The 27970-nt window shown below is 39.0% G+C and overlaps 3 protein-coding genes across 5 annotated transcripts; all 3 read left to right on the top strand.

Moving 5' to 3' along the window:
* The first annotated feature begins 8 nt into the window (after window positions 1–8).
* On the top strand, window positions 9–6547 carry LOC139971189 (inter-alpha-trypsin inhibitor-like). 3 transcript variants are annotated; one of them, XM_071977446.1, is made up of 4 exons: window positions 123–320; window positions 1827–1994; window positions 5113–5280; window positions 6383–6547. In XM_071977446.1, the coding sequence occupies exons 1-3, from the start codon at window positions 254–256 to the stop codon at window positions 5277–5279; spliced, it is 402 nt and encodes a 133-aa protein (XP_071833547.1). In that variant the 5' UTR covers window positions 123–253; the 3' UTR covers window position 5280; window positions 6383–6547. The 3 variants fall into 3 exon arrangements, with proteins under 3 accessions (XP_071833549.1, XP_071833547.1, XP_071833548.1); XM_071977447.1 differs by having other exon boundaries at window positions 155–320; window positions 1830–1994; XM_071977448.1 differs by lacking the exon at window positions 5113–5280 and having other exon boundaries at window positions 9–320.
* Window positions 6548–8675: 2128 nt separating this feature from the next.
* Window positions 8676–12683, top strand: LOC139970551 (tryptophan--tRNA ligase, cytoplasmic-like). Its single transcript, XM_071976335.1, has 5 exons — window positions 8676–8823; window positions 9299–9407; window positions 10782–10964; window positions 11966–12066; window positions 12670–12683. The coding sequence occupies exons 1-5, from the start codon at window positions 8676–8678 to the stop codon at window positions 12681–12683; spliced, it is 555 nt and encodes a 184-aa protein (XP_071832436.1).
* A 2182-nt stretch (window positions 12684–14865) lies between these two features.
* Window positions 14866–24588, top strand: LOC139971185 (tryptophan--tRNA ligase, cytoplasmic-like). Its single transcript, XM_071977438.1, has 5 exons — window positions 14866–15212; window positions 16269–16409; window positions 16946–21937; window positions 23531–23701; window positions 24425–24588. The coding sequence occupies exons 1-3, from the start codon at window positions 15054–15056 to the stop codon at window positions 17108–17110; spliced, it is 465 nt and encodes a 154-aa protein (XP_071833539.1). The 5' UTR covers window positions 14866–15053; the 3' UTR covers window positions 17111–21937; window positions 23531–23701; window positions 24425–24588.
* The last annotated feature ends 3382 nt before the right edge of the window (window positions 24589–27970 follow it).

Raw genomic sequence — 27970 nt, 5'->3', positions numbered from 1 at the left:
GCTACTTGCCTCAGCCAATCAGCAGTTACCAACCATTTCGTTTATTCTATGATTGGTCAGTGGAATTTACGTAACCTATACAGTTGGGACCAGAACGTGACAGTGATTGGCTTATGTATTCCGCTGCTGTTTGACGATAAATATAAATGATGACGGTGAAGTGCAATAATCTCACTCTTGCGCTCTGCTTCGACCTCCCGTCTGATATACCAGCCGTCTCACCCACTTCCCGTAACTACTACGCCGTTTTAAGATGAAGGTTTCTTGCCTGTTGATGCTTGTTGTCTTGCTCAGTGCTTCGTTGGGCGCTAATGCTACAGGTCAGTGAAATAGGCCTACTTTAGTACTTGCTTTACAAAATGTATTAATCACCTCATTTCAACTATTTGTATTTTCTATGTCAGTCAGTACGTATCCTAAAGTTACAAGATTAGAAGCATGTTAGAACGTTCTACATATATTCATTTTCGTTTCACTTAAAAATGTCAATAATACTTTTACTAATAATACTAATACTTACCTACAGTGGGATGCTGGGATGTCTCACCCCCCCCCCCCCCAATTAATTGGTTTGAATCTTCAACAGTTGGAAAAATCAGTGGTCCAAAACATGACAGTTGGATATTTTGTATCTTGTAACAGATATAAAGATATCGCACTCTTGACAAGATTTCTGAGTCATTAATATTAGGCTATTTGTAATATTTCTAACATTATTACAAGATTTGACGAAATTCGAACTTACAATTAATCGAAATCTTGTGTCTATCTCCTTGTACAACCCATAATAAAATTGAAAATATTACAAACTAACTTTAAAGTTGTCTGCATAACATAATTATGGTCAGTTTGCTCACCAACAATTCTACTAACTTGCGGTACGGCACACTTCCTTATGAATCCACCGTGTTGGAAAAATTCTGATTTTTATTGGATTATTGTGATTCTACCCCTCCCACCCCCCCCCACCACCCTATCACAAGACTATGGCAACGTTTCATAGAAGTCACCTTATTTAAATAGAAAATAAACTTTCGTGGGTTTCTGGCCCTTCGACAAGGAAGGTTCACGCCCCTACCAAAACCAGTGGCGGGGGGGGGGGGGTTGCAAACGTCTCACGTTTGGTAGGTCTCTCCTCTGCTGCCGTTTGTCACAGAGAGGGGAGATGGTGGGGCGATACCGTACAACCCGGAATTCCGTACCGACATACTCTATCACGCAGTCCCTACATTACGTCACAAATGCGCAATGCACTCATCCAACTAAAGTGAATAAAAAATAAACGTTTATACCTTAAGACGGATTAACATGAATGCAAATAAACAGTATGTAATAGTAACCTTCACTCTTTTAAGTTTCGTGGTCGAAACAACAGCCAAGCCGCCCATGTGGGACCAGACAGTCCAGGGTTGCCTTGAAATCAGTTTTAATGACGGGCTTCCATGAACAGCTATACCCTAACCTTAGCCTTAGCGGTGGTACCTCTGTTACATCACGATTTAATATGTTGACGTTTCGATACTGACTGTGAACACTTTGCATGAAACTTATTAACCCAGTTTGACGTTACTTTCAAAGTACCAACTACATTGGAAAGTAATATTTATAGCCTAAACCAATTCATCCGTCACCGAACAAGCTGAAATCATGCATGTAGTCCTATAGCTGTTTGTGTTTGGTCAAGAATTTTACAAAATTCATGGGAGTTGGCAGTAGAGTTGACAGGTAGGTACCCCACCCCTTTCTCCTCCCACTAGTTTAAAGAACTCAAGTATATTTCTTTTCAAAATAATAAGATGTGCCCTTTCCCCATTTGATTCATTCAAAAGTGCCAGTTTGCTCTCTGCCTGTTGACAAAGGTCCGTGCTTAGCTTACTTCCCACAATGGGCATATGAAGATGGCTCCTGTATAGAATTTATATACGGAGGATGTTTGGGGAACGGAAACAAATTCTCATCAGAAGACGAATGCATCGAAGCTTGTGTTATGCCAGGTAAGTATAACACATTAGGTGCCATCTCCAAAGGTGGCATACTTCATATAGATCTTGTATCAATCCGCCCGAGTGTTCTCCTATGTCAGGAAAAGTGCCGAAAAGCATCAAGATAACTTTTTTGGAGGGTGGGGGGGGGGTCCCCGAAAGGGAAAACTATGGAGTCACTCTTACCGACTTTGCAGACTTATAAGAGAAACCGAGAATTGCAAAGTCGGCAAAGACTATAACGCGGATCGGCAAAGTCGTTAAGTACTATGACAGCAACATCAAGAACCGCTGTACTCAAAGCCGACTTAGTGCAAATCATTTGGCCAGCGACCGTGGCTAGACCGTAATTTCTCAGAAAGGTTGCCATTACTAAAATCGTAGGGTCTGTATTTTATTGTCAATTTTAGAAGAAACATTCATCAGGTGAAATAATATTATCAAAGGAACATTTAAATGTACTCGATACTATTAAATTAATAAACGTTGATAATATTATGTAGTTAACATGTCCTTACATGCATGTTAAAATATGTTGTGTTTGATACAGAAATTGTTAATCCCCTATGAAAATCCCATGTGCACGAAGCTTTGTACGTTAGTCCATTATGTTGATAGGGGTATTCAAATATATGCCAAGCACTGGCGGATCCAAGGGGGGGGGCAAGGGGGGCCATGGCCCCCCCAAAGGTGAGCCAAAAAGTGTTTCCGAACATCCGCTAAATCATATGATTGGAAATTAAAAAAAGCGAGAGGAATAGCAGTGGTAGACTAGTCTAAACCTTTTCGTTTTCTGATTTAAAATTAAATGCAGAGCTCCCAACTGACCCGCAATTCGCGGGAATTAGACCCGCATTCTAACACCCAAACCCGCTGACCCGCACAAGCGTCCGAAAAAACCGCATTGTAATTGTCAAGTATACATAAAAAAAAATTGCATCCAATTTTGACTTAGCAACCATCATTTCTTTAGCATTTAGCATAATAGAGTATACAACCTCCTTTACAGCATCATTTGAACCTCAAATTAGCCTATATTTCTTTTCATTGGGGCGAGCAGCGAACATTTTCATGCCACGGGAAAGAATGAATTATCACCTACTATTCAATTTATTGATGTTACACACAAAAAAATGCGTATTTCTCAGAAAATTGTGGGTGACAAAAGCCTTTCTAAGTGCCACCATTTTACATGTAGGCATTACCAGGATTCCAAAAAAAATCAAAAGTGGAGGGGGTCACCCCCTCCCCTTATACCCCTCCCCCAGGACGGCGATTCGTGTCATGGACCAGCATTTGCCTTCTCAAGAGTTGGGAGCTATGTAAATGTATGAGCATAAGGATTTACAGTTTAACACCATTTTGCAGTTACAGGCTGGTTGTAAGAAATTTATAACCTATGAGAAATAAAATTTCTTGAGAAAGATGATCCCAACTTTGTTTCATAAATATTTTAGAAAATTACACCTGGGAAACATTTTTTTAGAAGTAAATTTACATCACCATTGTACACTGTTGTCGCACCAAATTGCATCTGAGGGCATTCAGCAATAGAAAATTTTCCAAAGGGGAGGCAGTGGCGGCGGAACCGGGGGGGGGGGGCTTGGGGGGGGGGCTCAGCCCCCCAATGAAAAAGTTGAGGGGGCAAATGCATGATAAGCCCCCCCCCCAATATTTACCAAGGCTCCGAAACGTGCATCTGCCCATTTTTCAATGCATACTTGTCGATCTGTCTGATGCACACGTATACTATATAGGTGTAAAAATTTTCGTAAATGCTGGGGGACCCTCGGCCCGTCCCCTGGCTATAGACCACATTGTCACCCCAACCGCGTCTTCACGCCCCGTGAAAAGTGGAAGCAGTGAGTGTGAGTACCGGTAAGCGCAACACAACTTCGTCTTAGGATAATGACTTGCCTCATTTCAGCCAGTTCTCCAACATCCCCTTACTCAGTGGCGGAGCGTCCATACAGCCAGGGGGGCAGATGCCCCCCCCCCTGACGGACTCAAATGGACTGCTGGCGCCCTTTTCAGCTTTTCACTACTTTTTACTTATTCGCGATTATTGACTATTTTATTGCGCTCTCATCTACCTATTGACATTTGTCATATTTTGTTGGTGTAATTTTCCGACAAAATGGCGACGACACCTATTTATTCTCAGTTTATCTGCAAATTAGCAAGGCCCGGAAAGGGTCATTTCCTGCAATCTATAGAGTATCTTTACTCAAAAATTTTCTGTACGCTCTGCGCCAACCTGTGGTGGCGCTCCGCTTAGATAGTGTCGAAAGCGCCCTACAGACTATTCTTGCCCCCACCCCGACCAATACCCCTAGCTCCGCCACTGCCCTTACTACACTCAAAACGTCTTTGCGAGTACACTACGAGTAATAGCTACTCTCTTAAAACACCATCGAAAATACAAATTACAATGTTTTTACAGACTTTCTCGTTCAATCTAAGATATTGCAGACTTGAGACCCATATTTTAGGGCTAGGTATTCGCAGCATAAAACACTCGGGAAGTGCCGTTTCCGGCCATCTGGGGGTTTGAAAAAACCCAAAATTTTCTTGTACGCTCCGCGCCAACCGATGGTGGCGCTCCGCTGAGATAGTCTCCACACATTAGCCCCCCAATAATTTTTCCGTTCCGCCGCGCCTGAGGGGAGGGGGCACCCCCTCCCCTTAGACCCCTCCCCCATATCACTTTAATGCCAATTTGGCCGCTCCCAAACAAAGGCTCTGGATCCGCCAGTGATGCCAAGACCTATACACGGTTGTTTATAATGTACTGAATAGATCGAGAACCTTCCGTCTTCACGCGAACGTCTGTCACCACTTTGCATGTAACTTATTAACCCAGTTTGACGTTACTTTCAAAGTACCAACTACATTGGAAAGTAATATTTATAGCCTAAATCAATTCATCCGTCACCGAACAAGCTGAAATCATGCATGTAGGCCTATAGCTGTTTGTGTTTGGTCAAGAATTTTACAAAATTCATGGGAGTTGGCAGCAGAGTTGACAGGTAGGTACCCCACCCCTTTCTCCTCCCACTAGTTTAAAGAACTCAAGTATATTTCTTTTCAAAATAATAAGATGAGCCCTTTTCCCATTTGTTTCATTCAGAAGTGCCAGTTTGCTCTCTGCCTGTTGACCAAGGTCCGTGCTTAGGTTACTTCCCACAATGGGCATATGAAGATGGCTCCTGTATAGAATTTATATACGGAGGATGTATGGGGAACGGAAACAAATTCTCATCAGAAGACGAATGCACCAAAGCATGTGTTATGTGAGGTAAGTATAACACATTAGGTGCCATCTCCAAAGGTGGCATACTTCATAAAGATCCTGTATCAATCCGCCCGAGTGTTCTCCTATGTCAGGAAAAGTGCCGAAAAGCATCAAGAGAACTTTTTTTTGAGGGTGGGGGGGGGTCCCCGAAAGGGAAACCTATGGAGTCACTCTTACCGACTTTGCAGACTTATAAGAGAAACCGCGAATTGCAAAGTCGGCAAAGACTATAACGCGGATCGGCAAAGTCGTTAAGTACTATGACAGCAACATCAAGAACCGCTGTACTCAAAGCCGACTTAGTGCAAATCATTTGGCCAGGGACCGTGGCTAGACCGTAATTTCTCAGAAAGGTTGCCATTACTAAAATCGTAGGGTCTGTATTTTATTGTCAATTTTAGAAGAAACATTCATCAGGTGAAATAATATTATCAAAGGAACATTTAAATGTACTCGATACTATTAAATTAATAAACGTTGATAATATTATGTAGTTAACATGTCCTTACATGCATGTTAAAATATGTTGTGTTTGACACAGAAATTGTTAATCCCCCAGTGGCGTAGGAAGGTACTTTTGAGTGGGGGGCTGAAGACTGATGGCCAGCCTGGGGGAGGGGTCTAAGGGGAGGGGGTGTCCCCCTCCCCCTTTGGAATTTTTTGCATTTCCAGGTGGCCTCAGATGCAATTTGGTGCAATATAGCGCACTTCAACACCCACTCCATTTTGTAAACTTAATTTTGTATTTTCACCTGGCCTTAGATGCAATTTGGTGCTCCAAATGAGATTTTTTTTCTCATTTGGAATGAAAAAGGGGTTTTCTGACTTGCGAACCGGGGGGGGGGGAGGAATGATACTTCCGCCCCTCCACATTTTTCACTTGGGGGCTGGCGCCCCCCAGCCCCTCGGTTCCTACGCCCTTGTAATCCCCTATGAAAATCCAATGTGCACGAAGCTTTGTACGTTAGTCCATTATGTTGATAGGGGTATTCAAATATATGCAACACGTGATTAAGTGTCTACTAAGTTGGTGTAGGTACTTATACCGTTATTGTCATCGTTCAATACCAATAATAACTTCTCTGTGTTCTCTATACTTGGACAGATTTGGGCAAGAACCGAAGATCGAAACTTGAACGTGAACATGATTACCACAGAACATAGAAATGGTGGAGAGAATGGTGGAGTAAATGGTGGAGGGAATGTTGTAAATTGCTCTGTATACCCTTTGACACTCTTCAGAAAAGAAAGATAAAGAGATTTAGATTAATGGCATTGTCTTCGTTGTATCTTTTGCTTATATATACTCTTGTTCTATACGACAAACTGATCCTATCATGTATACGCTTTGTTTTATGTTTTACTTTTAGTCGAGAAACAACTGATAAGTCATACCAATACTCGCATCTCTGTGTGCATATACTTGTGCCTAAATTAAGTTTTTTTGGTGAACCATGTAAAACCCTGGAATTGAGTATGTAACATTATACTGAAAGGATATTTTAGTTTAACACAAGTGACGGACATTTCCCAGCTAATACGGGAACTAATAACAGTTAGCTTGAGATACCGCGCCAAGCAGTGGCGTAGCCAGGATTGTTTTAAGTGGGGGGGGGGGCGCTGGGGGGCCTTGACCATTTTCTGGGAGGGCGTCTTGTTACTATCTAAGCGGAGCTCCACCAAACCAATTCATCCGTCACCGAACAAGCTGAAATCATGCATGTAGGCCTATAGCTGTTTGTGTTTGGTCAAGAATTTTACAAAATTCATGGGAGTTGGCAGCAGAGTTGACAGGTAGGTACCCCACCCCTTTCTCCTCCCACTAGTTTGAAAAACTCAAGTATATATCTTTTCAAAATAATAAGATGTGCCTTTTTCCCATTTGTTTCATTCAAAAGTGCCAGTTTGGTGATAATTTTTACTGGTTAACCTGAATAAATATCAAATTACGCCAATGAAAATTCACGAATATGGTTGCATGGGTAACCACATTCCCGTTGACTTACAGTACCGCGGAAAATAGCCGCATACAGAACGATGAAAGAAGACGTGGCCAATTTGTTAGGGTTCAGGATTTCAAGATAAATGAGAGGGAGGATCCTCATATATATATATATATATATATATATATATATATATATATATATATATATATATATATATATATATATATATATATATATATATATATATAAATGAAAATCGTAATGAGTTGGAAAATCAAGAACAGTGAAAAAACTTTCAGCCTCCACCGGGATTCGAACCACGGGCCTCCCGCTCTGTACGCGGACACCCTAACCACTAGGCTATGGACGCTGAATGTATGTCCAGAGGTTCGAAACCGGTAAGGAAGATCGTAATTCCACTGTAGGCGTTTGTCACCTATATCGAACAATACTAGTTCTGTTTTTGGTGACATATTTTGCCCTACTCTAGAGATCAAACATGATGCTATTCAACTCGAAAATCATTTGTGATTCCTAAAGCCGGATCTCGAAAGAGATACTTTGAACAGACTTTATGTTAATGCAATGGAGGTAAACGACAAAGGCAAATGAAAATATATAAATGAAAATCGTAATGAGTTGGAAAATCAAGAACAGTGAAAAAACTTTCAGCCTCCACCGGGATTCGAACCACGGGCCTCCCGCTCTGTACGCGGACACCCTAACCACTAGGCTATGGACGCTGATTGTATGTCCAGAGGTTCGAAACCGGTAAGGAAGATCGTAATTCCACTGTAGGCGTTTGTCACCTATATCGAACAATACTAGTTCTGTATATATATATATATATATATATATATATATATATATATATACATACATATATATATATATATATATATATATATATATATATTTATATATATATATTTATTTATATACAATTTATATATGTGTATATGTGTGTATGTATATATTTATATTCACAGAGCTTGCAGCATTTCAAAGCAGTACGATATCATAGAGAAAATTTGCTCGGGGGGGGGGGCGGTCGCCCCTTCCCGAAATGCGTCATGTTCCCCGACGACTCGGTCGAGTTCAAGACAATAATAAATAATAAAACAATAATACTGATATTATTACCTTACTAGTCCAAAACACTGTGTTACAATAACACCACTTTTCAACTACCCTTTGGATTTACTAAACGTATTATAATGAGTCCTTTTAAGCTGGTATTTGCAGAGCCACATGCTTCAAATTATGGGAACAAACCCCTTTCCCACTGCCCACCCCCCTTACTATCCCTGGCATCAAATCAAAATATTAACTATTTTAAGCTGTACGTGTTAATGTTAAAGGTCTATTAATTTTCTGTTCTTCCCAGAAACAAAGAACCAAGCAGATAGCAATCAGAAGGTTCTCTATTAGTTCTCATTTTCATGACCAGAGATGACAGACCAATTGGATGCCAAGGTCAATGACCTTACAGTGAAATCGGAGGCTGATCCGGCTGCTGTTGAAGATGACGATCAAATTGTTAACCCATGGGAGGTGGTATCAAAATCAGAGAAAGGAGTAGATTATGATAAATTAATAAGTAAGTCCTTACAGACGATCAGGATCCCTACAGATACACCAGAATGATTAAAGAAACAAATTTCACCTGAAATTCTCAGCATTTTGGTACAATTATGATATTGAAGTTCAAAAAACTTTGAGTGTTGCAGAAAACATGAGATGAGTCATGAGAAGTCCAATTTAAGTGTAACATATCCATTCTTGAGATCTGCCAGTATCAACAAGAATGTTGCAGATAATGAGGCATTAATGAGAACAGTTCAGTCAACAAATAGAGAATTATGCTTATACCACCGCTCCCCCACAGCCCCACTACTCTCATCATATCCTCATCTCTTTTGGAGTTGCTAGTTTTACTGTTTAGATTAATTTAAAATATGTAATCAAACTTACCTATTTTGCCATATGTAGGCATTAATGCAGTCCGTCTTGCGCATATGTGTTATCTTTGTTTATAATCATTGTTATGGTGTATATGTCTGTTTACTCTACAGAAAGATTTGGAAGCACAAGGATAGACCAAGCTCTTCTTGACAGATTTGAAAAGGTGACAGGTCACAAACCTCATCACATGCTAAGGAGAGGCATATTTTTCTCCCAAAGGTAAACTATTTGATTCTAATGTTTGTGTGTAACTTGCTTGATTGACCAGGTTAACAGATTTGTTTGAATTTCAAAACTGATATAGTCTGGCAGGATAGGAACCTTTCTTTCTCTAGTATTGTACTAGTTAATGTTAGATGACAATTTAGATTCATTCACTTGTTATAGCCAGAAGAAGAAAAGGTGTTACAACCCATCATTGTACAACAAATATTGTTTCAAAGTTATAATGTATGTCAAACACCTGTGTCTCTCTCTCCTTTTGTTTTGTTAATTTTGTAAAATATTAAGAGTAGAAAGATGATGTTTAGGTTGCAAAACCAAACCACGATTGTTTTTGTTGTTACGTTGTCCTTGTAGAAATGTAAAAATGGTTTTCAATTGCTTGCCTGCTATATTTGCCTTGTTAGTTATAAATGACTTTATAAATGGTAAAACAAAACAAAAATCATGTTGCAGAAAATTGTGGAGGTTCTCTTTGAATTTATTACTTTACCACTAATTGTTTTACAAAACTTTGTTCCTTCCAGAGATGTTCATTTCATTCTCAACTGTTACGAAACAAAGAAGCCTTTCTTCCTGTACACAGGCAGAGGACCATCTTCAGATGCAATGCACTTGGGGCATCTAATCCCATTCTTGTTCACAAAGTTAATCAATTATTGTAGCTGTTCACAGAAGTGTGAAAAACAAGCAATTACTTATTAAGTTTAAAAAATTATATTCCATTGATGTATCTTAAAAGTGTAATTTTCCAATATGACACATTGTCCAGAATATGCTGTTCATAGATTTTTGAATTGACCAATATTTTCTTTTGACTTGTTTTAGTAACTTTTCTATTAGCCTGACCAAATTCAATTTGCAAAAGGATTGGATGTTTATTCAAGTTTGGAAAGAATGTACAGTGGAAACCATATGATGGTCTTGACGCAAGCATAGAGCAAGATGAAGGGCACAGATGAACTAAAGCTTTTGGTGCCATTTATGTTTTCAGCAAAAAGGCAACTACATCCATCCATAAAGGTCCCTACAGACAACAAAAAATGTTGCAATCACTTTTTGCTCTCTCAATCATTGCCAAAAAAAAATATCAATCAGGAATTTGCTCAATAACAAAGTTTCAATAATTATCTCTATCTAATATGCTGTAATATAGTGTTATGTTCAAGTGGTTATGGCAGTGGACTTGTGATCTAAAGCTTGCAGGTTCGAGTCCTGGCCAGATCATGTGAGATAAACTTTCAGTTGGATGCTATTTAGCTGCTGCTGCCATGTGGGGGTGGGGGGGGGGGAGATTGTCTATGTTTATAAATACAATATTAGAAAATAAACAAGTATATAAAATAACATATAATCTGTTTTATTTTGTAGATGGCTTCAAGAAGTGTTTGATGTACCATTGGTCATTCAGATGACAGATGATGAAAAGTTTCTTTGGAAAGATTTGAAAGTCGAAGAAGCGTTGCGGCTGACATACGAGAATGCGAAAGACATAATTGCACTGGGATTTGACGTGGATAAAACCTTCATATTCTCTGATATGGAGTATATTGGGTGAGAATATCACAGATTTATAATGGGATGATTCTACGGGGAAACTATGCTCTTGTCGCATTGTTATTTGGTAGGCCAACCCCCTTTAACTTTAAGCCCTCCTATTGAACCCTACAGAATCCTTCTTACTGTAGTCATATATCCCTTGGTAATGACAAATACACCATCCCATGAACTGTCTGTTTTCACCCATGTGTTACTACTGTTCATCTCGTGATCATTTGTGTGCACGTGCCTTTAACTGTTTCTGGTTGGTGAATTTAGAAGTTTCCTTTTGAATGCATCCAGAAGATTTTCTATAAGAAGTTTACTTGATTTATTCAATTGTGGACAAGGAACAAGGCTAGGGAAATTTCCCTTTTTTCTCAGTTTCCCACCTGTGATTTAAATGTATACACAAACAACCTGGTAATTAGTCACTCTCTTTCTTTAATATCGTTGTGTCAGTTTGTCAGGTTACACTCTGATATTGGAAGTTTTGCTGTTTAAGGTTTTTCTGATGGTGTCAGAAGGCTAAAGTTAGAATACACCAATCTCATTCCATAACTCATTTTCCTCGTTGGACAACTTTCAATGAAAGTCCTATTGTCCAAGGGACAAACCAGCAAACTTTTTAAGTTCAGCACCGCATCAAATGATCAGCTTTCACAGTTGTCATTGTTTCCCAATACGAAGAAAAGTGATGTGGTTTCTGAGTGTGCGATTAAGTCAAATGTTTCAGCCTCACAACAACGTTTCAAATTTGCTGCCTTGTTATGTGAATAATTTGATAATTTATTGTCTTCGTCTGTCATATGTCCACAATGGTCAGTATGATACTGTATCCTGAAACACTCACTGAAGACATTGACGGTCTCAACATTCAACATAAAAGGGCGAAACAAGCTGTTGAAGCTTTGCTATTATATAGTGTATTGCGTCTTTACATAAATATGAAACTGATTTGTTCATAATGCTTCATACAGTGTTAACTGTGGTATGTTTTTTTTTCCTCCTGATAGATCATGTCCAGCCTTCTACAGAAATATGTTAAAAGTCCAGAAATGTGTTACATTTAATCAAGTCAAGGGAATATTTGGCTTTGGAGATAGTGATTGCATTGGTAAGTTAATATATCATCAAGGCAAAAGTTTCTGTAACCAGACCCACTGTAATACGAGGGGGTGGGGTGGGGGGCATCAGAGGTTTCTACAACCGTAGGGCAAGAGGTCATTGGTAAACCCAGGAAAATGTGGGACAAAGAATTGTTCATTCTCATATTATACTTCAGGAGAAAAGAAAGCGCAAGATTGGGGCCCGGTGACATTGCTGTACCCTGGGCCCGACCTGGCTTTCCAAACCTCTGACTAAGGTGCCTGTTTTGGCAAACCATTTTTGTGTTGGTTGGAGAAGCAAAATGATAGTTGGTTTCCTAGTATAAACCTGAGCTAAAAAAAACCATCGTAAGCATGAAAGTTACCGTAACTTTACTACAAACTGTGTGACTGTTTATCAACGTGATGACTTGAGTTTTAGGGTGATTGTAGCATTTGCAAAACTCATCTCCATGACAGAAGATAAACATTGTAATAAATAAAGAAAATATATTTTAAAAATGACACACATGCAGGTCGATTATGTCATCAGGTTTTGTGTACGAACTGTGAAGGAACATCATACCTCTGATATGTCCCAAATAGAATGATTTTCTTGTTTTTTTTTCTAGCTGTTTGGGAATAAAGCAGTGATGACGGTTAGGTTTCTGTCTTCCTTTATTTACTTTTCAAAAGCAATCAGCAATTATTAAATTTTTTACCTTCATTTGTCGTTTCTCGTTGATAGGTAAGATCAGTTACCCTGCTATTCAGGCTGCACCTTATATATACTATATAGTGAGCCCAAAATTTCTAGATTTGCTAAAATGGTTACAATACTAAACAAATAATAAGAATGCACGTTGAGCATTTCTCTGACTGTGTCGGAACAATTGCTACAGTGGTATTCTTAATCATAACAGTTAGGGTGCTAATCCTACCAATATTTTCTTCAGAGTTTAATTTGTGACAAACACGTTGAAATACATTATATTCTTAGCTATAATGTTAGATACTCTTTCCTATAATGTTAGCGAGCCTGCCATTTCAATCCTACGGTCAGGATCTTCTTCAGAGGATAATTCTGACAAGCACATGGAAAAACAGGATATTCTTAGCTATAACGTTTGATATTCTAAGCTATAGTGTTCGGGGGCCTGGCTTTTCAATCCTACCAATATCTTCTTTGGAGGTTAGTTGTGAAACATAATTATTGTATTCTTAGCTATAATGTTGGAGAGCCTGCCATTTTAACCATACCAGGATCTTCTTCAGGGGCTAATTGACACAGTTTTCTTGACAAACATGATATTCTTAGCTCGTTAGAAAACTGTGGGTTCAGTGTTACATTGATATAAATGGAACAAGGTAGTCTTGCAATTAATTTTAATGCCATCAAGCCATGTTCATTTCTTCTTTGCTTGTAGCATAACCAGCTCAGGTATGGTATTACTTTAATGGTAGCTGTTCTATGCCTCCGTAAAATTGAATTGAAAATCCAACCAAACATCTCCTATTCTTAATACCTTCCAAATACCTTGTAAAATATCTGTCCCCCAAACGATTTGAGTTCTATGTAAGTCAGCCTCTACTCAACAAAGATTTTTTAAATATTTCAAAATTAACTATGGTCTGGAAGGTCCAATCTTTGCAGAAGACCTGATTTTTAGCTCATACCAGCATGCTGGTGTGAGCTATTGTTACAGTGCAGCGTCTATCACTCTATCCGTCAACAATTGGTAAAACCGCTCCCACTCGCACAGTGTTTGATGGAATTTCATGGAACTTGGACACAAGGACCATTGGGTATAGGGCCATCAGAGATGGTCCAAAATTTGGGGTCAAAGGTCACCTGTGGGCCGTAATGGGCCATTTTGTGGAAATACGCAAAATGCTTCTTCTCCTACAGATTCCATGGTACAATGTTGAGGGTTTGTCACGATAGTACTATGGTAGTTTTACCTTCAGGGTGTTCATGAATTTGAGATCAAAGATCAACTACGGGTCTTTTGTGGCCCGGGCCGCGGCCCTATATTTTCAAATTGCTCCTGTTCGTACAGTGTATGGCCAATTATAATGAAACTTGGTCACAATGTTCCTCGGGATGAGAGTTACGAGGGGTGTTCGGAAAATTGAGGTCAAATGTCATTTAGGGGGTCATCGGGGGTCATTCTTTGTAATATTTTCAAATAACTCAATCTCCTCAAGATTTTGATGGATCATATTCAAAGTTGAACTGATGATTGTTGGATTGTGTATGAATAAGGTGATGCCTAAAAATTTTTGGTCAAAAGTTAATTAATTACAGTTAATCCCCATTGTTTAAAAAATCTGAGCCTTCACTTTTTGCCAAAGCTCCTTTAATTTGTCTCCCAGTCTCTGCAGTGTTTGTTTACATTTGTGGTTAAGCTCTGCAGTGGCTGTTAGTGGAATTAAAGCAGGACTGGGAGTTGTTATTAACTGTTGAACTGTAAGCATGAGAGCCTATAGCCAATCAGCACTTGCCGATTCTTAGAAGTCTTTGAGCCTGAGGTATGTAGGCAGCTTGTGAAGTTATGTCTTGTAGGGAGTGCTTGTGAAGTTATGTCTGCTAAGGTAGAGGGGAGAAAGTTTAATAGGGTAGGTCAGTGGTATTGTTTGAGAGAGTGGGTAAAATAGGATTTAAAGGGGAAAATAGGAATTATATCCAGTGGTGTGGCCAGGATTCTGCTAACGGAGGGGGGGTATCCCTCATGGGCCCAAAATTGGTTTTGTGGGCCCTACATTTTTCAGCTCGAAAAGGTATGAGCTTCTGCACCATTGGTGCTCTAGTTTATTTAATTTTTGGCAATCCTTTCTGTGCTCTTTGCATTTAATTTGTTCCTAATTTACCTATATAAGTTTGCAGGTGATTTTGGGACTTAAATCTAATATTGATTCTGTGTTGCATCATTAGAAGATAAAAGTTCAGTCAGATAATTTCAATCATGCTTTCCATTCGGTCTCATCTTTATTTAAATAGGATCCTTATTTTAGGATGACAAGAGATGTTGCTCCAAGGTTGGGATACCCTAAGCCAGCTCTCATCCATTCAACTTTCTTTCCCGCTCTCCAAGGAGCTCAGAGCAAGATGAGTGCCAGTGATCCAACGTCATCCATATTCCTAACAGATACACAGAAACAAATCAAAACCAAGGTCGGTATAGATTAACTTTTCATAACTCTACATAAACTTATACTGCATGTGTTAATGCCATAACAAATACATTTGAAGAGTGTCCAAGTTGGGAACAAAGCTTGCAAAGATGTCCAACAGTTTCTGAAGTTCCCGCTGTTTTAACTCACTTAATTAACCAAACCAAACAGGCAAAACAAAACACACTTGAGAACGGACTTACGTTTTGCGTCTTTATTCTAAACAAGTAAATGCCGAACTGGTTTTACATGATACATATTGATATAGCTACATGCTGGTATAATGATATGTAGGTCATAAGGTCAGCTGAAGGACCAACAGGTGGTTTTGAAGAACCCTGGAAGACTGCATCACAATACACAAACTTTATCAATATACTACACTTTCTATAAGCAAAGCTTTGGTATTGTCGAATGTCTCCAGCATCCAAGTTTACAAACCACTGAAACTGCTTTGCAAATTGCAAGCATTAACCTATGCCTTGCTGTATATCATCACCTGACAGCAATGATTCACTCTTCCCTTCATTGAGAAATCTGACAATCAATTAACATGATCTTCTTTTTTTTATATTGACAAGAAAGATTATCATTTTAGGTATAATGGTTTATAATGTCAGCTATTATATATAGTCAAAACGTTTAAAAGTTTTAAGGCACAACTTAAAAATGCAACATTTGAAATTGGAGAAAGTTAACATCAAATTTTGATAAATATGAGTCAGTTTTGAGCACTATTGTATACTTTGAAATATATCAAAAGGAAAAAATATATCTCTTTTAACTAAAATTTGCTAATTGCAATGGATTGATTAACATGAAAGTAGTGACATTGTGGTGTTTTAAAACATGTGTACTTATAAAGCATTTAGTTTATGTGTGATTCATTTAGATACCTATACTTAAATTAACATTGACCAATCACCAAAGTTGATTCACTTGAAACTTCAGCATCGTCCAATAAGCAAAGCTCGCTCTACACATACAAAGATTTAAAAAAAAAAAATCTGATCGAAATTTGTCAAAATGTCATTTTGTTTGTTTGCAATCACCGCAGATCAACAAATACGCCTTCTCTGGGGGTGGCACCAGCGTTGAGGAACACAGAGAGAAGGGCGGAAACTGTGAATCAGACGTCTCATACCAGTATCTCACCTTCTTTCTGGAAGATGATGAGAAATTGGAACAGATTCGCCAGGTTTGTCTCCCACTCTCATCCTGCAGTATGTCATTTAATGATATAGCTTGTAATTTTACCTGGATGAAAAAATAAAATCAATATTAAAAGCATAAAAAATCTGTAGGATTTTAGAGGATGTTTGCTGTAAAACGATTATATTTTGAGTTGGTTTTGATCTTCAGGTATGGTTTATCCATCGCATTCCCCCCCCCCCCCCCTCCTTTTTCTATGGTACAGAGTTAGTTTTATGAATTTACAAATATATTTAATGTACAGTTATTTATTCTGGAGTGAAGTGTTTACTCCTTTTTGCAAAACAATTTTTATCAGTACTTACGGAAGCTGTTTGCATGTCATTAAAATATTTACGTAAACTGTGTTTCGTTCCACACTGGGGATCGCCCTGAATTATGTAAATTTAGCCAACTTTTTACCGTGAGTCCCTAAATTACATAACTGTTTTCCCTCATCTTTGGATTCCTTATTTAAGTAACTTTATACCTCTCCTCTTTTTTCTTTTATTTTCTTCTCTCTCTCTCTGCCTCCTGTTGCAGGATTACAGTTCTGGTAAATTACTGACTGGAGAGATCAAGAAAGAACTTGTCACAATCCTACAGAAACTTGTTGCCAAACATCAAGAAAGACGAAAGGATGTGACACTTGAAGTGGTGAAATCATATATGACGCCCAGGCCTTTGAATGAGAAGAAGGATAAGTAGTTATAAGAAGTATATAAGTGTAATTAATGTGGCCAACTTGTTGAGAGTGCCATACAAATAGAAATATACACAGATATCCTTGCCTTCTGGACTTAATGCTTAAGAGTAATATGTTTAAGCAGAGAACTTTGATGAAGAGCAGTTCATAGACAACTGTGGAGATTACAAATAAGGAGATTTCCTAGGTTAATTAGGAATATGTAACTTTATTCCTCTCCACTCTGGGATTCTTTAAACTAGTGACCTTTGCGATCGTGCTGCATTTGTGTGTGCGTGTGTGTTTGTGAAGCCCTAGCTCGTAACATGATATCTCAACATAGGTAACATTTGTAGTTCTCATATTTGACATGTGGCTTCTCCATAATTAGTACAAGAACCCTGTAGTTTTGGGTGGAGGTCAAAGGTCATTTGGGTTCAGCAGAGGGCAAAATGTGAAAATCTCAAAAACGCTGTATCTCCAGGACTCAAAAGAGCTCATTTATGCATGGTAGGATAATCTTATGTAGTGTAAAGATTTTACACAATTTGGTGTTGGTCAAAGGTCATCAGAGGTCAAACCCTCAAAACCTTGAAAGCAAAATATCTCAAGATAGGAAACTTCACGAGTTCTCATATTTAACATATGACTTCCCTATAATGAGTACAAGATCCCTAATGTTTTTTTTTGTGGAGGTCAATGGTTATTTAAGGCAAGCAGTTGCCAAAATGTGAAAACTATATGTATCTCTCAAAGACCAAACTTGGTCAAGGTTAATATGTGCATGGAAGATTACTCTTATTTTTATGCAGGTCAAATGTAATATGAAGTCAACAGAGATGAAAGCTGAAAACATTGTTAACATTATATCTCAAAATGGGAATAGTGACAGTCATATTTTACACCAAGGTTATAAGGGTTCACAGTGTTAAACATCTTTGAAACGTTTTGGAAATTCAACTTCATCATGTGTGCTGCATCTAATGTTGATCAGTGTTGGCAACGTTTATCACTTGGTAGTGGGGAAAAAATGCATTGAAGGTCATTTCAAATTTCCTAAAAATGACTCAAACTTTCTTCAGACTTAGTGACATCCTCGGATATTGAAAAGATAATGATCAGTCTTGGTTTCAGTATGTGAAAGGACACAGTGTATAATAAATAACATACATATGAAATCTAGACTTCTTGCAAACATCTACTTTCAGAAGTATTTCAAACCATACTTTCAGTAGTATTTCAAATATTTGCTTTAAGACCCAAGTTTTACAATGTTTATCTTACAAAGTCTTTCTTAAGCAAAGCCAAAAAAACTATTGAAAGAAAGCTTGTGTCTGGATTAGACATGCTTACGTACACGTCATGAGAATAATTTAAACATGTTGTGTAGATTTTACTTCATTAATGAATCAATCTTGTTTTTTAAATTTACCCTTCTGAACTCCCAAATTAAAGAAATTCAGGGAGAACAGAATCCAATATGCATTGAAAATAATGCCCTCTTTTATACATGATTTTGGAAATAAGGAAAGCATTTTAGAAAAGTGCATTTGCTTTTGTGAAGATGAATTTCTTTGACAGGTAGTTCTACTAATTATGTAAGATTTCAAGTATAATCGTTGTAATGGAGGGCAGCCTTCAAGTTAGACAGAATGATGTATTGAAAATGTTCAGTGGAAGAATTACATAGCAATGCACCACTGGTCTTCGGTCACTTTATGAATTTCTTTTTCTGCTCTTATTTTTGTCTTTCTGTTGTTTCAAGTTTTGTTTCTCCTCATAATTTAGCAGTTAATTTATTCATATCTGTGGACATAATTTCTTTAAACTTGCATCTCCTTAAAAATTCTGACATCAGAATTTAGCACATTAATGGAAAAATATTTAGTCAATTGTATTTTCCCATTACTTTAGGAAAAAGTAATATAACTACCCCACCCCCAATCCCATTTGTGGAGCAAGCTTAATTAAATGGTCATGAAAGGATGAGAGGACTTTCATCCTTCCTCTTGAGTTGCAACATTTGCAAAAAGCTTTCCGAAGAAAGCGGAAATTTTGCTACGACTTTGTAAAATTACATGCAGTTTAGTCTGTTACTCACTTAGTACATTGGTATACTGAATTTAAACTACTTTCATCGCACAAAGTTGTTGTCGGCCTGTGATATTGCTTTAATTGTAAACGAATTTAATTCAAGTTCGATAAATCCCAGTAGCCAACAATTCAACAGTCTGTTCACTGACCTGTTTCCTGTTGCTGGTAAAAATTGATGGGGATTGCACACGAAACCATGAAGAAACATCTGATCCCATTACTCACTGACACGAATGCTAATTGCTGCAAATAGATTGTGAGGTTATATGTGATCACGAAGGACTAAGTAAGACCTTCATTTTGTCATTGGGTAGGTTTTGAGCTCTATAGCAGGCTCGATATAAAATTGTCATGGTGCCCTGTCAAATGCAGACATTCCAACTCACACGCAATCTTTTACGCACTTTCAAACTAAGGTTGAAAGAGCATCACATTCCACTCGCAACTGGTTGAATGAAAATCTTTGCAAAAATATCTAGCATTAAGACTGATGACATGTATGAAATGCCTTAAGAAATAATTTAGGAGATGTTTAGCCACCTTAAGTGTATTGGTATTTATATAATTTATAATAATTTTTATATAATTTATAATTTAGGTTTACAGTCTTGTTCAGGGCCAAGGCCCTCTCACACGACTTTACAACTTAACCCTGGTCATTGGTAACTTGTAACCTACACACCAAAGTGTGCACAATTCAATCAATCTGTCCTGGGGCACCACCGTGCACCACAACCACGTGTCCCCGGGGGAATTCCCATAGGTTGCAGCCACAAACCGGCGAAAACGACTATATTTACAAGTTACCTCCCAAGTCCCCATTTATACACCTGGGTGAAGAGAGGCAGTGGAGATAAAGCGCCTTGCCCAAGGACACAACGTAATAATCTGGCCAGGGCTCGAACGTGTAATCCTTAGATCACAATTCCACTGCCAACGCCCTCACATTGTGACACGAAAAATTTTTTTCCTTGACGTTTTTGTGTTAACGAACACAATTTACCCTTCTCAGATGTTGATGAACTTCATTGGCAATGTTTATAGCTAGTAGTATATGCATGGGCCGCTAATACTACTCTATTTTGTAGGGGTTGCCTGCGCATAACCAAGCCGTGGTGATATCGATGTTTAATAACTTTCTTAATTGATTGAGAAATTAAGTTATTAACATTTTAATTCAAAGCGCAGACCTTGGTTTTTACAATTTCAAGCAAAGAAATATCAACAATGTGACAGTTGTAGCTAGAATTTAGACATATATTTTGTTGTATCAAAGTGTTTTAAAAATCAGGTTTTCCTTTGTCACAGCATTTTTTTTATTTTATTTTTTTATACTTTTTTTGCCCATGTAAACTGACAACGAACTCAATCCTTGGATCAACATCAAGAAGCTTCAATGGATCAAACCGTTACAACGTCAAAGTCGTTATAGCGATTTGGGGGATATTTCCAGCAAAAACCCTCCATATCTTGTCATTCGGGGAACTGTATCCACATAGGCGTATGGGACCATTTCAGTTTGGGGGGGGGGGCAGAAACTTTTGTGCCCGAAAGTTCCCGTGACACTATCTAAGCGGAGCGCCACCATCGGTTGGCGCATAGCGTACTAGAAATTTTTTGGCAAGAAATGCTTCTCAGATTGCCGGAAATGGCGCTTCTGAACTCCTTGCAAGTTTCATCTAAACATTCTTTATTTTTTAATCTCAAGTTTTAGAAATTTACACTTCCCCAAAAAATTGGTAAATTAGAAGAATTAAAAATAGTAACATCACTTTGAAGGGGAAAAATAGGACAGTATATTTTTTAAGATCGTTTTAGACTTGTAGTCATTCACTTCAGAGACTGCTAATCTCCATGCATGCATGTCACCACGATTGTGAGCGGCGTTCTCTGTTAATAATTTTAGGCGATAGTGCAAAAAGCGTGGTAGCCCAGATGATCTGCGCTTACGGTGGTGTTACACGTAAATATGCGGGCATCATGATGCTAAATAAAGAAATTCATTATGCCTATATTAATATTAATGTCACAAACACTCTCCACGGAATTGTCGGGCAAAAATTTGAAAAAGATTCGGGCAAGCTACTGCATATTTACATAAATATGTATATTTTTCTCCTCTAAGGCTGCCCGAATTTTTCAGAACTTTTGCCCGAATTTCTTGTCCTCTGGAAATTTGGGGGGAGGCAGTCTGTCCCCCTTCCTGCCCCCCCCCCCGCCGCTTCATACGCCTATGTGTTGTTAGACTTGCCGATAGATATTTACGTGCAATATTGATATGGAACGAAATACAGGCACAAACAAAATGATCTAACTTTGACAACGTGGCCAACAGTTCAAATTGCTAATTGGAGTCAAATTTTAGACACGTTTTACGGTTCTTCGGTGTTGAACATATTATTCAGGGGAGTGGTTGACCTGTTCGAAAACAACACTACTTGCCTCAGCCAATCAGCAGTTACCAACCATTTCGTTTATTCTATGATTGGTCAGTGGAATTTACGTAACCTATACAGTTGGGACCAGAACGTGACAGTGATTGGCTTATGTATTCCGCTGCTGTTTGACGATAAATATAAATGATGACGGTCAAGTGCAATAATCTCACTCTTGTGCTCTACTTCGACCTCCCGCCTCATATACCAGCCGTCTCAGCCACTTTCCGTAACTACTACGCCGTTTTAAGATGAAGGTTTCTGGCCTGTTGATGCTTGTTGTCTTGCTCAATGCTTTGTTGGGCGCTAATGCGTATACAGGTCAGTGAAATAGGCTTACTTTAGTACTTGCTTTACAAAATGTATTAATCACCTCATTTCAACTATTTGTATTTTCTATGTCAGTCAGTACGTATCCTAAAGTTACAAGATTAGAAGCATGTTAGAAAGTTCTACATACATTCATTTCCGTTTCGCTTAAAAATATCAATAATACTTTTGGACGTACCTACAGTGGGATGCTGGGATGTCTCACTCCCCCCCCCCCAATTAATTGGCTTGAATCTTCAACAGTTGGAAAATCAGTGGTCCAAAACATAACAGTTAGATATTTTGTATCATGCAACAGATCTAAAAATATCGCACTCTTGACAAGAAAATTCTGATTTCTGAGTCAATAATAATAGGCTATTTTTAATATTTCTAACATTATAAAAAGATTTGACGAAATTCGAACTTACAATTAACCGAAATCTTGTGTCTATCTCCTTGTACAACCCATAATAAAATTGAAAATATTACAAACTAACTTTAAAATTGTCTGCATAACATAATTATGGTCAGTTTGCTCACCAACAATTCTACTAACTTGCGGTACGGCACACTTCCTTATGAATCCACCGTGTTGGAAAATTAGGATTTTTATTGGAATATTGTAATTCTACCCCTCCCACCCGCCTTCCCCCCACCACACTATCACAAGACTATGGCAACGTTTCATAGAAGTCACCTTATTTAAATAGAAAATAAACTTTCGTGGGTTTCTGGTCCTTGGACAAGGAAGGTTCACGCCCCTACCAAAACCAGTGGCGGGGGGGGGGTGGGGGGTGCAAACGTCTCACGTTTGGTCGGTCTCTCCTCTGCTGCCGTTTGTCACAGAGAGGGGAGATGGTGGGGCGATACCGTACAACCCGGAATTCCGTACCAACATACTCTATCACGCAGTCCCTACATTACGTCACAAATGCGCAATGCACTCATCCAACTAAAGTGAATGAAAAATAAACGTTTATACCTTAAGACGGATTAACATGAATGCAAATAAGCAGTATGTAATATAACCTTCACTCTTTTAAGTTTCGTGGTCGAAACAACAGCCAAGCCGCCCATGTGGGGCCAGACAGTCCAGGGTTGTTTGAAATCAGTTTTAATGACGGGCTTCCATGAACAGCTACCCTAACCTTAGCCTCAGCGGTAGTACCTCTGTAACATCACGAGTTAATATGTAGACGTTTCGATACTGACTGTGAACATGAGAAACTGACTTATGTCAATATAATTCGACATCCGTTAATTTCTTTCACCCAGGGATTGACGTGTGGCAATGTCTTCCACGATAAACTGACATGCAGATGCCAATTTTATTGTACATATTCCGATTTCTACCAATCTGAATTGCTGGAAGCTGAATGATGCAAGTAAACTCGTCGTATGTCAATGTTTCGAACATGTGCCGTTTTTTAATCCAATGAGAGTACGGCGCCGTGTCATTTGACAGAAACTGATGTATATTTCATTACTTATGGCATCTTATACGTGCATTGTATTCGTCCACGTATCTCAAATAGTGTATGTTAAATTGCCATCGATTTCGATTGATTGGTTTTTAAATAAATGATCCCGTCTCAAATTTAGTTCCCAGGGAAGTTTGCTCTCTGCCTGTTGACCATGGTCCGTGCTTCGGTTACTTCCCACAATGGACATATCAAGATGGCTCCTGTACAGTATTTGTATACGGAGGATGTATGGGGAACCGAAACAAATTCTTATCAGAAAACGAATGCATCGAAGCATGTGTTATGTGAGGTAAGTATAATACATTAGGTGCCAACTCCAAAGGTGGCATACTTCATATAGATCCTGTATCAATCCGCCCGAGTGTTCTCCTATGTCAGGAAAAGTGCCGAAAAGCATCAAGAGAACTTTTTTGGAGGGTGGGGGAGGTCCCCGAAAGGGAAAAACTATGGAGTCACTCTTACCGACTTTGCAGACTTGTAAGAGAAACCGCGAATTGCAAAGTCGGCAAAGACTATATAACGCGGATCGCAAAGTCGTTAAGTACTATGACAGCAACATCAAGAACCGCTGTACTCAAAGCCGACTTAGTGCAAATCATTTGGCCAGCGACGGCTGGACCGTAATTTCTCAGAAAGGTTGCCATTACTAAAATCGTAGGGTCTGTATTTTATTGTCAATGTTAGAAGAAACATTCATCAGGTAAAATAACATCAAATGAACATTAAAATGTATGGTACTATTAAATTAATAAACGTTGATACTATTATGTAGTTAACAAAACTTAACATGTCTTTTAATGTTAAAATATTTTGTGTTTGATACAGAAATGGTTGACCCCCTATGAAAATTCCATGTGCCCGAAGCTTTGTAGGTTAGTCCATTATGTTGATAGGGGTATTAAAATATGCAACACGTGATTAAGTGTCTACTAAGTTGGTGTATAAGTACTAACCGTTATTGTCATCGTTCAATACCAATAATTAGTTCTCTGTGTTCTCTATACTTGGACAGATTTGGGCAAGAACCGAAGATCGAAACTTGAACGTGAACATGATTACCCCAGAACATAGAAATGGTGGAGAAAATGGTGGAGTAAATGGTGGAGGGAATGTTGTCAATTGCTCTGTATACTCTCTGACACTCTTCAGAAAAGAAATATAAAGAGATTTAGATTAGGCATTGTCTTCGTTGTATCTTTTGCTTATATATATTCTTGTTCTATACGAAACACTGATCCTATCATGTATATACGCTTTGTTTTATGTTTTACTTTTAGTCGAGAAACAACTGATAAGTCATACCAATACTTGCAGCTCTGTGTGCATATACTTGTGCCTAAATTAAGTATTTTTGGTGAACCATGTAAAACCCTGGATTTGAGTATATGTAACATCACTGAAAGGATATTTTAGTTTAACACAAGTGACGGACATTTCCCAGCTAATACGGGAACTAATAACAGTTAGCTTGAGATACCGCGCCAAGCAGTGGCGTAGCCAGGATTTTTTAAGTGGGGGGGGGGCGCTGGGGGGCCTTGACCATTTCCTGGGAGGGCGTCTTGTTACTATCTAAGCGGAGCGCCACCATGGGTTGGCGCGCAGCGTACCGAGATCTTTTAGATAAAAGGGCCTCCTAGATCGTTGGAAATGACACTTCCCAGGCCTTGTAAGCTGCTCTTAAGTTTTCTCAACATCCTTTATTTTGAGATCCCATATCTTGATATGGTCATCAAATAGTTTAGTGAAATAGAAAAGAAAAACAGTCTGGTAAGCTAATTTGAAATATCATGACATATCTTTTGCGAGTTTGACACCGGCATTGACATTTTTCGACAAATCTGCAAATTGCGCGTGGAAAATAAGGAAAGATTGACTGGGCTTTCAGGCAAGTAGCATACTGAAATGATCAAATTATATGTCAAACTGACATCAAAGATTGCGTCTGAAATATTATTTGGGTGATAGACTGATTGGCCGGTATGCGATAGTATTGTCTCCTTTCTTGAAAATTTGGTTTTTTAGCGGTTTTAAGAGCATCAGGGTACGTCCCAGAAGTGAAAACCCGATTGAAAATGTAACAGAGTATCGAGGCAATGACGCAATCAATGATGTGAGAAACCTGTATGATGTCAGCATTTTTACCTTTTAACATCTTCTTTGGCATTCCAGTACCTGGAAACCACCTTTCTACTAGGGTATAGTATAGCCCACTAGCTTGTTTGATCAGTTGATGAGAACTGGTTACATGATCCTGATTGGCTGTTTATATTAGTATTTATTCAGGCGCGTCGAGCGAGGAATTTGCCAAGGGAGGGGTGAGCCTGTAGGCAAATTATCAGAGCCGTAGATTCGGCATTGAAAACTATCTAAGCGTAGCACCACCATGCGTTGGCGCGAAGCGTACAAGAACATTTTGGCCGAAAATGCCTCCCAGATCGCTGGAAATGGCACTTCCCAGGCCTTGCAAGTTGCATCTAAGCATTTTCTATTTTGAAATTACTAGCGATATCATAAAAACGTACCAAAAAAATATGCTCAAGGGGGAGGAGTGGTCTCTCCCTTCGCCCCCCCCCCTCCTTGGCTACGCGCCTGTATTTATTAGAGCAGAAAGTATATCATTCGACGGTCGTTAACAATAAACATGTGTTTTCAGTACAGTGCGACTACTGTAGACGTCATGATATATTTTCGCACAACATGTTATTTTGTTTTCGACACCCAAAATCCCAGAGGGAGTGCGACTGGGGGCGACAAGCTTTCATGGGGCTGTCGCCCCCATGCCCCCTTGGCTACGCCACTGGCGCCAAGACCTATACACAGTTGTTTATAATGTACTGAATAGATCGAGAACCTTCCGTCTTCACGAGAACGTCTGTCACCACTTTGCATGTAACTTATTAACCCAGTTTGACGTTACTTTCAAAGTACCAACTACATTGGAAAGTAATATTTATAGCCTAAACCAATTCATCCGCCACCGAACAAGCTGAAATCATGCATGTAGGCCTATAGCTGTTTGTGTTTGGTCAAGAATTTTACATAATTCATGGGAGTTGGCAGCAGAGTTGACAGGTAGGTACCCCACCCCTTTCTCCTCCCACAAGTTTAAAGAACTCAAGTATATTTCTTTTCAAAATAATAAGATGTGCCCTTTTCCCATTTGTTTCATTCAAAAGTGCCAGTTTGGTGATAATTTTTACTGGTGAACCTGAATAAATATCAAATTACGCCAATGAAAATTCACGAATATGGTTGCAAGGGTAACCACATTGCCGTTGACTTACAGTACCGCGGAAAATAGCCGTATACAGAACGATGAAAGAAGACGTGGCCAATTTGTTAGGGTTCAGTATTTCAAGATAAATGAGAGGGAGGATCCTCATATATAAATATATATATATATATATATATATATATATATATATATATATATATATATATATATATATATATACATATATATATATACACATATATATATATACACACACATATATATATATATATATCACACGTAATCAGTAGTAAGTGCTCAATACCGTAGTAGAGCAATAATAGGCTATCACATATAACACAAGATATACAAATTACACCATATTGCTACCCTGGGTTTCACGCACGCATAGAGCGACGATCTTCAGGCCATTGGATGGTCAAAACAGACTACTTCTTTTTCAACCGTTTACGGTTCGATAGCTTGGGGTTACCATGGCGACACAAAGAAATAAGCTCGGATCTCCTATTGATCGTGTCACCTCTTGTGCGTAGGATTTCCAGTTTTTCTTCTATACAAAGGTTGCAGTTACCCGATTCCCGCTGATAAGTGTCGGATTACCTAATTATGTTCCACCTAACCGAGTAATCTACCTTTTGTCTCTTCAATCCCCATATGTGTTTAGACAGCTCAGACTCCTTCTCGTATTTACTATTTCTGAAAGACTTAGTGTGGTTATTATATCTAGATTTGAAATCCCCCCCCCCCCCCGGTAAGCCCAACATATGACCTGGTGGTGCCATCGTCACCGGAAGTAACTGTGGCCTTATACACCCGTGACCGGACAAATACCCCCCAGACAAATACCCCCCGGACGATTACCCCCCAGACAATAACCCCCCTGACGATTACCACCCGGACAGATACCCCCGGGACAAATACCATCCCGGACAACTACCCCCCAGGACAACTACCACCCGGACAGAAACCCCCCGGACAATTACCCCCGAGGACAAAAACCCCCCGGACAAGTACCCACCCGGACAACTACCCCCTCGGACGAATACCCCCTAGACAATTACCCCCCTAGACAATTACCCCCCCCCCCCGGATAAATAACCCCCGGACGAATATACCCCTGGACATATGCCGTTAATTTTAGGAGACGGATACAGCGACGGATACGCCCGTCTTTTTTCGAGTTTAGTTTCCCGCGGGCCTCAACATATACACTGGTCCCTCGGGCAACTCCGAGAGCATATTTACAATTGGGTCAGGGTGACGGTTAAACTGGCACCACTAGGTCGTCGTGTGCCCTGGCCCTTATAACCTCCTCCCGACTTT

This window comes from Apostichopus japonicus, chromosome 8 (assembly GCF_037975245.1).
Source record: "Apostichopus japonicus isolate 1M-3 chromosome 8, ASM3797524v1, whole genome shotgun sequence".
In the NCBI taxonomy this organism is placed as follows: Eukaryota; Metazoa; Echinodermata; class Holothuroidea; order Aspidochirotida; family Stichopodidae; genus Apostichopus; species Apostichopus japonicus.
This window is presented reverse-complemented; position numbering and strand designations above follow the sequence as displayed.

Bases quoted from the DNA above. Each gene is read 5' to 3' on its own strand.
- LOC139971189 (XM_071977446.1), top strand. From the start codon at position 254: ATGAAGGTTTCTTGCCTGTTGATGCTTGTTGTCTTGCTCAGTGCTTCG. The intron at 321-1,826 runs GTCAGTGAAATA...TGATTCATTCAA, and splicing joins GTTGGGCGCTAATGCTACAG to AAGTGCCAGTTTGCTCTCTG. The intron at 1,995-5,112 runs GTAAGTATAACA...TGTTTCATTCAG, and splicing joins CGAAGCTTGTGTTATGCCAG to AAGTGCCAGTTTGCTCTCTG.
- LOC139970551 (XM_071976335.1), top strand. From the start codon at position 8,676: ATGACAGACCAATTGGATGCCAAGGTCAATGACCTTACAGTGAAATCG. The intron at 8,824-9,298 runs GTAAGTCCTTAC...TTTACTCTACAG, and splicing joins AGATTATGATAAATTAATAA to AAAGATTTGGAAGCACAAGG. The intron at 10,965-11,965 runs GTGAGAATATCA...TCCTCCTGATAG, and splicing joins TCTGATATGGAGTATATTGG to ATCATGTCCAGCCTTCTACA.
- LOC139971185 (XM_071977438.1), top strand. From the start codon at position 15,054: ATGACAAGAGATGTTGCTCCAAGGTTGGGATACCCTAAGCCAGCTCTC. The intron at 15,213-16,268 runs GTCGGTATAGAT...CAATCACCGCAG, and splicing joins AGAAACAAATCAAAACCAAG to ATCAACAAATACGCCTTCTC. The intron at 16,410-16,945 runs GTTTGTCTCCCA...CTCCTGTTGCAG, and splicing joins AATTGGAACAGATTCGCCAG to GATTACAGTTCTGGTAAATT.